The sequence below is a fragment of the Corylus avellana genome, chromosome ca3 (genome assembly GCF_901000735.1).
Source record: "Corylus avellana chromosome ca3, CavTom2PMs-1.0".
Taxonomy (NCBI): Eukaryota; Viridiplantae; Streptophyta; class Magnoliopsida; order Fagales; family Betulaceae; genus Corylus; species Corylus avellana.
In genome coordinates this window covers 15,145,620-15,158,966 of record NC_081543.1, presented here as the reverse complement: position 1 = coordinate 15,158,966, position 13,347 = coordinate 15,145,620, and the positions used below count along the sequence as shown (strand labels likewise).

At 37.4% G+C, this 13,347-nt stretch overlaps 1 protein-coding gene across 1 annotated transcript; it reads left to right on the top strand.

The window, feature by feature from the left end:
* Window positions 1-2,292: 2,292 nt before the first annotated feature.
* LOC132174162 (uncharacterized) lies at window positions 2,293-4,128 on the top strand. The gene is made up of 2 exons (XM_059585856.1): window positions 2,293-3,550; window positions 3,845-4,128. Exons 1-2 carry the CDS (start codon window positions 2,293-2,295, stop codon window positions 4,126-4,128), a joined length of 1,542 nt encoding a protein of 513 aa, XP_059441839.1.
* Window positions 4,129-13,347: the final 9,219 nt, after the last annotated feature.

Here is a 13,347-nt window from a genome sequence, read left to right as displayed (position 1 = left end):
AGTGGAATGATTGGGCTGTTCTCATCTCCAGAATTTATAAATGGGCCCATTGGATCACAAGAAGGAGGGTCTGGATTATTGGCCATGCAGGAAGTGCCTACAGATTCAACTCCTATTTGCAATTTTATAGCTTCGGAGGAAGCTAGAAAGGGTATACTTGTCTTTACAGTTAGTCAAGATGATAAGATAGGTGGAGTTGCGAAGGGTAAAAAATTGAAGGAAGTTTCTGCACAGATGTCTAGTCACTTGCAGGTGAATACCGTAAGGGGCATTAAAGGTGGTGCTCATACTTGGAAGAAACGAGCACGAGTTGTTCAACAAATTTCAGGGGGGATGTTGGGGCTATAATCAGAGAGGGGCACCCGTAAGGCTGAAGCATTGGGAAATGATGAAGCCCATGAAAAAGAAAGGAAAAAAGGAAGATGGCAGGGAGTAGTTGATAATGAAGCTGAAGAGGCGGCGGCTGTTGAACAGTCCCGCCTAGCACCATGAGTATCTTAAGTTGGAACTGTCGGGGGCTTGGGAACCCCCGAGTAGTTCGAGATCTTTGCCGTTTGGTGAAGGAAAAGAAACCCAACATGGTTTTTTTAATGGAAACCAAAATGCGGGCTAATCGTTTGGACACCATTAAATATCGGACGGGCTTCGATAGTGTGTTTGCAGTTGATTGTGTAGGGAAAAGTGGTGGCTTGGCACTTTTATGGAGGGCGGACATTTTGGTGGAAATCCAAAATTATAGTAGAAAGCATATTAATGCTATTGTGAAGTTGGAAGAAGCCGGGCAACAATGGAAATTCACAGGGTTCTATGGGCATCCTGAGGTGGGAAAAAGAAAGGAATCATGGAACCTTCTATGCTTTCTTCGTTCTTTTCAACCAGAGGGGTGGCTATGCATGGGAGATTTTAATGAAATTCTTGATGATTCTGAAAAATTTGGAGAACACAGGCAACTGAGAAGCCAAATGCAAGAGTTTCAGCTCTCTCTAGACCGAAGTAATTTGGAGGACCTGGGTTATGTGGGCTCTAAGTACACATGGTCTAATAAGAGGGGAGGAAATCAGTTTATTAGAGAAAGACTGGACCGTGCTTTGGGGAATTCAATTTGGCAGGATCTGTATCCCAAATCGCAGGGTGGAGGTTTTGGTCTCATGTAGTTCTGATCATGAACCACTGTGTATGATTGTTCAGCCAAGAGAGAGAAGTGGAAGACATTGTTTCAGATATAGAGGGGAGTGGAAAAATAATAAGGTGCATAAAGATGTGATTAAGAAAGTTTGGAGAGTGAAGCAAAGGCAAGAACCCAAATGGCAAGGTGTGATAAGTGGGCTGGATAGAAGTAGGAGGTCTCTTGTTCAATGGGCCAAGGATCATGTGGAACCTCTGGAAGCTGCTATAAGTAGGACCACATTACAAATAAAGGAGCTTAAGGAGAGGGATGGACAACTAGACAAGGAGGAGATGATGAATCTTCAATTCACTGCACAAGATCTAATTGAGTAGGAGGAAATCAAATGGAGACAAAGGGCCAGGGAGACGTGGCTGAAATTGGGAAATACAAATTCCAAATTCTTTCATGCAAGTGCTACTCAAAAAAGACGGGTCAACCGTATATGTAGTATTATTGATGCTGGGGGAGTTTTGCGGCACTTTCCTGAGGAGATTGAGGAAGGTTTTATTAGCTTTTTCAAGGAGATGTTGTCATCTTCATATCCTACGAGTGTTGAGGAATACTTGGAAGGGATGCCCGGTAAAGTAACGGCCAACATGAATATGGAGCTTATGCGGACAGTCACAGAGGAGGAAGTTAACATGGCTATAAATCAAATGGACCCACATAAATCTCCTGGTCCAGATGGTTTTCCGGCTGCATTCTATCAAGATCACTGGGAGGCGGTGGGAAAAGAGGTACATTTGGCTATTAAAAGTTTTTTTAATAGTGGTTTTCTTGATCCAGCTATTAATTACACTTACATTGCACTTATTCCAAAAAAGTCAAATTCTAATAGGGTGTCAAATTTTAGACCTATTAGTTTATGCAATGTAGTTTACAAGATTCTTTCTAAGGTCATGGCAAACCGATTGAAGTTGATTCTCCCGCACATTATTTCGGGTAATCAATCGGCTTTCATACCGGATCGTCTGATATCCGATAACATTCTTGCTGCTTATGAAACTCTTCACACTATGAATTCTAGAATGTATGGGAGGGTCGGGTATATGGCTTTGAAGCTCGATATGAGTAAAGCCTATGACTGAGTTGAATGGGTGTTTCTTGAAGAGGTGATGCAAAAAATGGGTTTTGACAACCATTGGGTTCATTTAGTCATGCAGTGTGTTAGAACGGTTTCCTATTCCATCATTGTAAATGGCTCTCCTGTGGGTAATTTTCATCCTTCAAGGGGGATTAGGCAAGGGGACCCCATATCCCCTTACCTTTTTCTCCTTTGTGCGGAGGTTCTGAGTCATCAATTACATCAGGCCGAGGATTCAGGTTTGCTTAAGGGAGTTCCTACCTCTTTTAAGGGAATGCAAATCAACCATTTATTTTTTGCTGACGATAGTCTGTTGTTTTGTAAGGCTACCGAACATGAGTGGAGTATTTTATCAGAGATTTTATGGAGGTATGAACAAGCTTCAGGGCAAAGGTTGAATAATGACAAAACATCAATCTTTTTTAGTCGTAATACCACGATAGAGACTCGTAGCCACATTGTTAATATAGTGGGAGTCCCAACAGCCCAACGTTTTGACACATATCTTGGTCTCCCAACCCTTGTGGGCCGATCACGTATCAGGGAATTTCAAGGATTGATTGATAGAGTTAGAAGAAAGGTCTTTGATCGGAAGACAAAATTTCTATCTTTGGCGGGTAAAGAGGTCCTCTTAAAAGCTATTGTGCAGGCGATTCCTACATATAGCATGAGCATTTTCCTTCTTCCCAAAGAATTATGTAAGGAGACGAACAAAATGATGCAGAAGTTTTGGTGGGGGCATAAGGAGAACGAGAACAAGGTGCATTGGATGAGCTGGGAGAGGCTTGGCCGAGCTAAATCACAAGGAGGTATGGGTTTCCGTGATCTTATTTGTTTCAATAAAGCCCTTTTGGTAAAACAATGTTGGAGGCTTTTGAAAGATCCAGACAGTTTGGCGGCAAAAATAATTAGAGCAAAGTATTATCCATGGGGGGATTTGTTGTCGGCAACAGTGGGGAGTCGACCTTCTTATGCATGGCGTAGTATAATTTCGGGAAGAGATCTTCTTAAGGAGGGGCTCATTTGGCGTATTGGAAATGGGCAATCGGTAGCTATATGGGGTGATAAATGGATACCCCAGCCTTCTACGTATGTGATTCAAACCCATTGTCGAAATTTATCTCCTGATGCCAAAGTAGAGGAATTGATTGATGCAAATCCGGTTAGGTGGAAGAAGGACCTTATACAGGGGATGTATAATCAGCCGGATAGGCTTATTTGGCGTGCTTCTCCAACTGGGATGTTTACTGTGAGGAGCGCGTATCATTTGGAGGACGAGAGATTCGATGCAGCAAAAGGTGAGGGATCCAACAGAGATCGCATAGAAGCGATTTGGAAAATGATTTGGAGTATGAAGATCCCAAACACGGCCAAAGTTTTTATGTGACGGGCTTGTAGTGATATTCTGCCTACAAAAGATGCTCTCCGAAAGAGAGGAATTGTGCAAGATGATACATGCATTTTTTGTTGTAGAGAGAAGGAGACAGTGCATCATATTCTGTGGGAGTGTCCGTCGGCTCAAGACGTGTGGTGTGCAAGTGACAGAAGATTGCAAAAATGTCAGAGTATGGGTTCTTGTTTCATGGATTTAGTGGAACAAATTATGAAGAGGTTGAGCTGGGAGGAGTTGGAAAGTTTTGTAATGACAGCAAATCGAATTTGGAAGAGGCGTAATGAAGTAATTCATGGGGGGAGTTTTTCTCATCCTACATCTGTGGTTAATGAAGCAAATGAATTGCTCCAGTCTTTTCACCGTGCAAATGTGTCAGTACAGCATGAAGATATACCAATTCAACAGACCATGAAATGGCAGAATCCACCTTCAGAAGTTTACAAGGTTAATTGGGACGTTGCCATATTAGTTCCAAGTAACTGAATGGGAGTAGGAGTTTTGATACGTGATGAACAAGGAAGAGTAATTGCTGCACAGAGTAAAACGGTTAATGCAATACATGAGCCAACAACTGGGGAGGCCATGGCAGCGTTAAAGTCAGTGGAGCTATGTCGAGACCTGGGGGTTTATGATATTTTGCTGGAAGGAGATTCCTTGAATGTAGTAAAAGCTATCAAGGAGATAAATCCAAATGGCAATAGCTATGGACAGGTTATAGAAGATATTCATCTGCTACTACGGACAAGGAGGAGCTGGGACATAGGTCATGTGAAGAGAGAGGTAAACATGGCAGCACATACTCTTGCAAGAGAAGCTTCAAGGTCATCTATTGATAGAGTGTGGATTGAGGAGACACCTTATTGTGTTTCTCATATTGTTTTTTTAGAGCAGTTGGCTCTATCTTTGTAGAGCTTTGGCTCTTGAATTATTATCTAATGAAGATTATGTCTTTTTCAAAAAAAAAAAAAAAAAAAAAGTCTCAACTGCTTTTTCAATGTCAGATTTTAAAATATCTGTAACCGTTATTTTAATTAAAAAAAAAAAAAAAACTGCTTAGATAATATGGAATTATATAGATATATTTTAATTTCCAGCATATATTTTATTTCTCTCTTCTTCTGTTCTTAACAAATAATGCTGTTACAAGATTTTTCGGTTCTAGATTGTGGTCAGAATTTGCAATCTGCACATATCATCAGGCAGTATTGTATCCTAAAGATAAAATTGCTATGATTCCTTTTTGCAAAACTTTTAATATAAGTGGAAGGCAATATTTATCTAAAAGATAGAGTCACAATCTCCTTACTGTTGTCTTCTCACTCAAATTGTTGAAAATATATTATTTAGAATATCAATTTTCTTTTTTGAAAAATTGGGATTTGAAAATATAGAGAAGTATGCATTTTCAAATTGTATGCAAGACTATACGCATTTTTTAAAATACATGACTTTAAAGACGAAACTGCGATTTCTCTTTAAGTTATGAACAAATGATAGAAAACCTTTGTGTTTCCCTTGTGTTTGTTTACCTAAAACTGATGTAATTTTGAAAATTATCATTAGTTTAAAATCCAATAATGATCTATCACAAATTCAATGATAATTTTAAAAGGCACATCAATTTTAGATTGGTCCAAGGGCTATGTCTATCAGTACCCTTTTTATAGACAATCAACTGCATTTCTAAAATTCATTTTTTTTAAATTGCGCATTTTTAAAAATTACAATCTCAAACATCTGAAATTGTAATTTTGAAAAGTACGATTTTTTTTTTTTTTAAAAAAAATAATGTTTTCAAAACACAATTTATAAAAATACAATTTTTAAAATAGCACTTAACCTTAGTAAAATTTGTTAAAAAATAATTTTTCTATAGATATTAATATTAATATAAAAGTGTAGTATCACCTTAAAAATTACCAACAAATTAATTAACCATTATTTAATTTATAGTCGTACGTAAAACAAACAGTTGTCCATCTGTTTACTGTATAAGCGTTCATTTGGTCATGAACAGTTTGAATTCCTGTCTGTTTTAGCATTGAAAAAAAGAGTTTAATTATGAAATGATTTACATAGAATCACAATAGTTGACTTGGAGTACAATCTCACATGCTATTCGTTGTAGATATGTGCTTGCTCACGTGAAGTTATATATGTTCATTCATAAGAATTTCACACACAAAAAATAAAAAATAAAAAAAAATCATCAAATTAACCCAATAATATTTTATCAAATTTTCTTTTTAACGTAGTTCACCCATAATTAAAATTAGTACTTGATAAATCATCAAAAAAAAAACTTAGAAGTACATAAAAAATTAACCTAAAACATAAATAATCAGTATTCACTACAAGAATTTAGGTCTTTAGGGGCGACTTTGAGTCGCCCCTAAAAGTCCTAAAGTGGACTCTGTTACCAACAGCGTCGACTTTTGGACCCTAAAGGTGTCGACGCTAATAGTCCGACCCTAATGATCATATGTGTGATTATCAGCGTCCACTTAAAGTCGACCCTAATGATAACTTTTAGCGTCCACTTTATCGACCCTTAAAGTCACAATTTTTGCCCCTAAAGGTGAAGTAAAAGGAAGTAATAGTCGACACTAATGGTTAACCATTAGCGTCGACTTAAAGTGGACGCTAATAGTTAACCATTAGCGTCCACAAAGTGGACCCTAATGGTCCTAAAAAAATTAACTATCAGCGTCCAAATAAAAGTGGACGCTGATAGTTAACCATTAGCGTCCACAAAGTGGACCCTAATGGTCCTAAAAAAATAAAAATAAAAATTATCTATCAGCGTCCACTTAAAGTCGACCCTAATGATAACTTTTAGCGTCCACTTTATCGACCCTAAAAGTCACAATTTTTTGACCCTAAAGGTGATGTAAAAGGAAGTCATAGTCGACGCTAATGGTTAACCATTAGCGTCGACTTAAAGTAGACGCTAATAGTTAACCATTAGCGTCCACAAAGTGGACCCTAATGGTCCTAAAAAAATTTTTAAAAAAATTAACTATCAGCGTCCAAATAAAAGTGGACGTTGATAGTTAACCATTAGCGTCCACAAAGTGGACCCTAATGGTCCTAAAAAAATAAAAATAAAAATTATCTATCAGCGTCCACTTAAAGTTGACCCTAATGATAACTTTTAGCGTCCATTTTATCGACCCTAAAAGTCACAATTTTTTTACCCTAAAGGTGATGTAAAAGGAAGCCATAGTCAACGCTAATGGTTAACCATTAGCGTCGACTTAAAGTGGACGCTAATAGTTAACCATTAGCGTCCAAAAAGTGGACCCTAATGGTCCTAAAATTTTTTTTAAAAAAATGAACTATCAGCGTCCAAATCAAAGTGGACGCTGATAATTAACCATTAGCGTCCACAAGGTGGACCCTAATGGTCCTAAAAAATTTTAAAAAAAATAATCTGCGATCGATCGCAGTACCAGAAGGTGTTCGAGATTTTGCGATCGATCACACAATCGTGTGCGATCGATCGCAGTACCAGAAGGTGTTTGAGATTTTGCGATCGATCGCAGACCCAGGGAACCAAATTACTTACATATGCAAACTAGTTTCATTTCTGAATTTAAGGTCAAATTTCATACAAATTATTAACTTGAGTTATCAAGAATCTCACTAGAACTAACTACTGAAACTAGAAGAAATTATTAACTGAATGACAAACCCGCTCCAAACTATCTAATAACTGGGATGCAAAAGAAACTATTTTATGCCAAGAGATTTAGTAGATTCAATCCTCCAGCTTGCAATTAATAGAAGTAAATGAGCACTATGACCCTTATTCAAATCTATAAGAATGCGTTCAAGACAAAGTAGTGACAAGTATTAAGAAAAAAACAAAAGAAATATTAAACCAGGTCATACCCTGATCATTAGTTCATGCAAATCAATTACATTAAAAGAAAGCGCAATAGATTATACAAGAAATGTGAAAATAGTGCTTAATTTTAAAAATTAGCTTGCATAAAACAAAGAATATTCACTGCTTATGCAAGGAAAGGAAAAGGTAGAGTCACATACAGAACTGTTGGTATAATTGCCCATAATACTCCTAAATTACAGATAGCTTTGTTTTTTACGGATTCTAGTTATAAATCAATCTAACAGTAATGGACGCTACCAACCCAGTTTGTAATGTAGAGAGCCTCCACCATCTCAACGGATCCGTTATGTACTACAGCAACCATCTGGATATGCACATAAGTCAATAATAGAAAAGAGACCAAAAACAAAACTGGAGCACGTTATAAATTGTCTCATTAGAACAGAAAATTTTATTGTAAACAGTATTACAGGGAGAAAGCATGAAAAATGTTTGCATATGTATGCATAACCAAATTAGATATCAAGTTACACTACAAAAATTAGAAGCTGCTTATATAATGAAAGACAACCAATTATGGCTAATAAAGTAAATCCCAAAAGAGTAAATAAAACACAACGTCAAATAAAGGCATACCTTCTTCCAGTCTGTTCCATATTTCCGATAGGCTTCATAAAAATGCTCAAGCTCCTCCTTTCTCCATTGAGGTCCTAACTTATCAGAATATTTCCTTTTCTGTGCATAAAATACAGCAGCCAAAATATTAAAAAAAAATATATCCACACTTTGAAGCTTTAAAGTCAACTCAACTAAGCCTTAATCTCTGTATACTGGGTTGGTTTATGGACCTCAATAACAAATTATGTTTGCCCACATAAATACATTCCCATGCAAACAAGAGGCTCAATTGATGATCCTATATATTTTGTTGTTCTATCCTATCTGAAATTATCATTTCTATTGCCACAAAGATTGACTGTGTCCAATACAATAGGCCATCATTTTGAAGATCCTATCACATACTTCAAAAATTCATAAAAGGCCCACACTACATTCTACTCTCCATAAAAACCGACCAACAAAGGTTTATTAAACTTGGTTAACAAGTGTAACCAAACCAAGACATAGAGAGTCAAAGCACAACAAAGAAGAATAATGGTTACAAATAAATGAACAAATAATGAGTCAGATAGGTATTAATTAAGTTATAGGAAAAATAGAGGAAAAAAAAAACTTGTTTAGGATCCAAGAGAACATGTTTATTGATTTGGAATGTGCATCAATTCCTAGTCCTAAGTTGAATGTGAAAGCATATTTGATCACCTAATCCATATTGAAAAAGGATCTCTCTGCCAAATTGTTTCCTTCTGCTGAAAAATAATGAAAGAAAAATGATTGTTTTGGATAACCAAAGCTAACATACCAGCTCAAATTGGCTTGAAATGCAATGCTCAAACTCCTCCACAACCTTACTTAGCACAGATTCAACCAGATTTCCCTCCCTGAAATTTAACAAATTTATTTTGAATTACTATACAAATTTCTATCCGTAAACCATATATGTTCTATCCTCAGCATCTGATGTATGTGAAAAATGGGCTAAAAGTAACAGAAATTTCTATTTTAATGAAAAACAGAGATACTAAAGTCCCTAATTCTTTGAGAATCCTGATCCCTGAATACATACTTGTTCCAGATCAGACGCCTCAAACGTAGGAATTCCCATTTCCTGCACAGCCACCAGGAAATTCCTCACATTCTCAAAGTACTGAAATGCGGACAATGCGGCCCCATCAAGAACCAGAGCAGAATCACATGGACTTTCCACCACCTAAAAAGAAATCAAACTACTGCTTAAACATCCCAAATTGAAAAAACAAAAAAGACACAGAATTGAAATGAAGATAAGGATGAGGAAAAGGCTAACCTTGGGCACAGCTCCAGAGTAAACCTTGTTGAGCACATTGTAGAGAATGATCCCACTTCTCAATCCCAGCCTAAACTCCTGCTCCTACGGCTCCGCCGGCAAATCCTTCACCCCCACTACTCCCACCATCTTCCTCAGCCACTCCGCCGCTTCGTTCCTTCTCGACGCTATCAATCACCAAAACAAAACAAACCCATCAACCACTCTCTCCCATTCATTCACCACAACTAACACATCTTATACCTCTTTATCCTATAATTATGAAAATGATATAATACAAAGGGCAAACATATCATGAATAATGGCTTAAAACTATAAAACGACACCTATCACTGGAAACACAAGCCGAAAACCACAAATATTGGTAAAGTTTAAAAGTTTAACACCTTTTAGAAAAGACTACTATGCATTAACACTACTTCACTACATCAGACAACAATCTTCAAACTAATCTAAATGCTCACAAGCAACGTAACTCAAACTGACTAACCTCATCAAAATCATCAAAAATATGTGAGAACTACCCCATGAACCAAACCTGCCAAGGGAGAAAACTATTAAATATATGTTTTACAATCTATGGTCAGGAAAATTCCAAAACCCAAAATAAAGTACTTATCTGCATCCTCTTCCTTGCCAATTCACCCTCATAAGCAATTTGAGTAATCTACCACAATGAACCAATATATAATATCAAAGACAATGAGAATGAAACCCAACATGATAGAGAAAGATATACTAAAAATGTGTTTGTTCATGAAACATATTAAAGTGAGAACCTGCTTGGGTGGTTTAACTTTCTTGTACTCTTATCATCCTGCATACACTTAAAAATAAAATTTAGAAAGATATTACTACTCCCTTGCATTGTTTACTCAAAGTTCTTTAACCTTGATAAACATGTCAAGGGAGATTTACTAACTCAAAAGTTCTTGAACCAAAAATTTTGCGAATATCTTAACATAATATAAACCAAATAAAAAGTACCAACAAATATACATTACCAAACAGATCACGATCAACAAATACTCAAATACACAATAGCAAATAGAAAGTACCAACAACTATCCAAATACATAGTATCAAAAAATATATCTCAAATAGATGGTATCAAAAAGTACATCCTAAATAAATGGTTATTCCAAAGCTCCCTCAATTGTTGGCTTCACTTGATGCACCTCCAAGCAAGCTCCCTCCAGACCTAAGAAGAATAGAATTTCATATAATGATCAATAAGCTTTTTAACGATTACTTAGTATGTGTGTTTTTGTAAAATTAATGCATAGGTATAGTTTTACTAACCCTCCAATACATGACATTATTAACTCAACAGTGGCTTTCAATTTGTTGGTTTCCTCAACGTTGGCTTGCAAATTCTCCCTATACTGATGAAGTTCGATTCTAGTCTGTTGAAGCTCGCCTTGAGTATCTTCTTGTCTTTTCCTACACTCGTCATGGTTGTCGAAGTGGGTGAATGCTTGAGATGAAGTACTTAAAGGGGTAGGAATAAGACCGCATCCCATTCCTCTAACGTGACCAGATCGTCGGCCCCCTAGCACTTGTGTGACTATTTCTTGCATTCGGTCCTCGACACTTGTCCCCTCCACACTACCTTCCTCTAAGGCCTCACTGGTTGTTAATTCTTACATCTGAAGCTACACAAGTCATAGTTGGCCTTAGTTTAATATATACTTCATGCAAGTTCACTATTCATGTTCTTCACTAATCAACTTAATGATCGGAGCGTAAACATTTACTTACATATAGACTTTTGCATTTGTCGTTCACAAACTCTTTATCCTTTTTTCTTGTATGGGTAGCCTCATATAGTTCAACAGGATTGGGCTTCACTTTTGTTTCTTGTTCCTACACATAATACATATAATCAAAGTTTACACTAAATAACGTTACTTTCATTAAATTATGGTACGAGATACTTGCCTAATATGAATATTAATATAATCATAGCATCAAATTAATATTTCTAAAATAAGATTTTCAAAATCTGAGGTGCTACAATCTTCCCTCCTTATTAGAATTTCGCCATCGAAATTAAAACTTTAATTATCACAATATCCATGAATTTAGATTCTATCATATTCATCAATCAATTAGTAATTATGCTATTCTACATACTTCATAAAATAAGACTTTACAAGAAACTTACTCAAACAAATGAGGGTATTTGTTACGCATGCTTTCTTCCAGTTCCCATGAAGCTTCCTCTGTTGAGTGATTGTTCCATAAGACTTTCACTACTGATATACTTCTGTTTCTAAGGACTTGATCCTTTCTATCGAGTATTCTTGTTGGTGTCTCCTCGTAAGTCATGTTGGGTCGGATTTGAAGGGGTTCGCTTTCTAAAACATGTGTTGCATCCGGAACATATTTCCTTAACATTGATATATGAAATACGTCATGAATCTCACTTAAGTTCGGGGGTAATGCCAAACGATAAGCTACCGCCCCAACTTTCTCAAGAATTTCAAAAGGACCAACGAACCTGGGACTCAACTTCCCTTTTCTTCCGAATCGCATTACTCCTCTCATAGGAGCAATCTTGAGGAAGACCTTTGTGCCAACTTCAAATTCTAGCTCTCGTCGTTTCGTATCAGCGTAACTCTTTTGTCGACTTTGAGCTGCTGCTAATCTCTGCTTTATTACCGTTATCTTCTCACATGTATCTTGGATGATTTCTGGCCCAAGTAGTTTCCGCTCTCCTACCTCGTCCCAATATATCGGAGACCTACACTTTCTTCCGTACAATGCTTCATAAGGTGCCATATCAATGCTCGCATGATAACTATTGTTGTAGGCGAATTCTATCAATGGAAGATATTGGATCCAGCTCCCCTTGAAATCAAGAACACACAATCGCAGCATATCTTCCAAAGTTTGAATTGTCCGTTCCGTTTGCCCGTCGGTTTGAGGGTGGAATGCTGTACTGAAAGTTAGCCTTGTACCCATTGCCTCTTGTAAACTCCGCCAAAATCTTGAGGTAAATCTTGGATCTCGATCTGACACAATGGATACGGGAACTCCATGTAGTCGTACGATCTCCTTGACATAGAGTTCTGTGAGCCGATCCATACTGTAATTCATCTTGATCGGTAGAAAGTGTGCAGTTTTAGTTAACCGATCAACAATGACCCAAACCGCATCTTGACCACTTTGAGCCTTGGGAAAACCAGACACAAAGTCCATCGAAATACATTCCCATTTCCATTCAGGAATAGGGAGAGGTTGTAAAGGCCCTGCAGGTCTTTGATGTTCTGCCTTAACTTGTTGACACATCAGGCATCGCTCCACGTATTGTGCGATATCCTTCTTCATTCCATTCCACCAATAGCTTTTGCGTAAGTCTCGATACATCTTCATGCTTCCCGGATGGACTGTATATAAGGATTGATGGGCTTCTGACAAGATGACCTTCTTCAGTTCTGCATTATTGGGAACGCACACTCAGTCACGAAATCTTAACACTCCATCCTTGGAGATTTGGAAATCTGGTTGTAGCCCCTTCTCCATTCCTTCACGAATTATAGATGACTCGTTGTCTGAAAGCTGTGCTGTTTTGATTTGTTCCAACAAGGTTGATTCCAGGGTTAGGCTGCTCATGCAAGATTGAATTATCTCAATCCCCTCCTTGTCCAGGTCAAGGAGTAACTTCTGATGCATCGTGAATATGGCTGATAATGTTCCCTCCGTGGTTCTTCTGCTGAGAGCATCAGCGACTACATTCGCCTTTCCAGGGTGGTAATTAATCTTACAATCGTAGTCGCTTAGTAGTTCCAACCAGCGCCTTTGTCGCATGTTGAGCTCCTTTTGGGTGAAGAAATACTTCAGGCTCTTGTGATCTGTGAAGATTTTGCAATGCTCTCCGTACAGGTAATGTCGCCATATCTTTAAAGCAAAGACTACT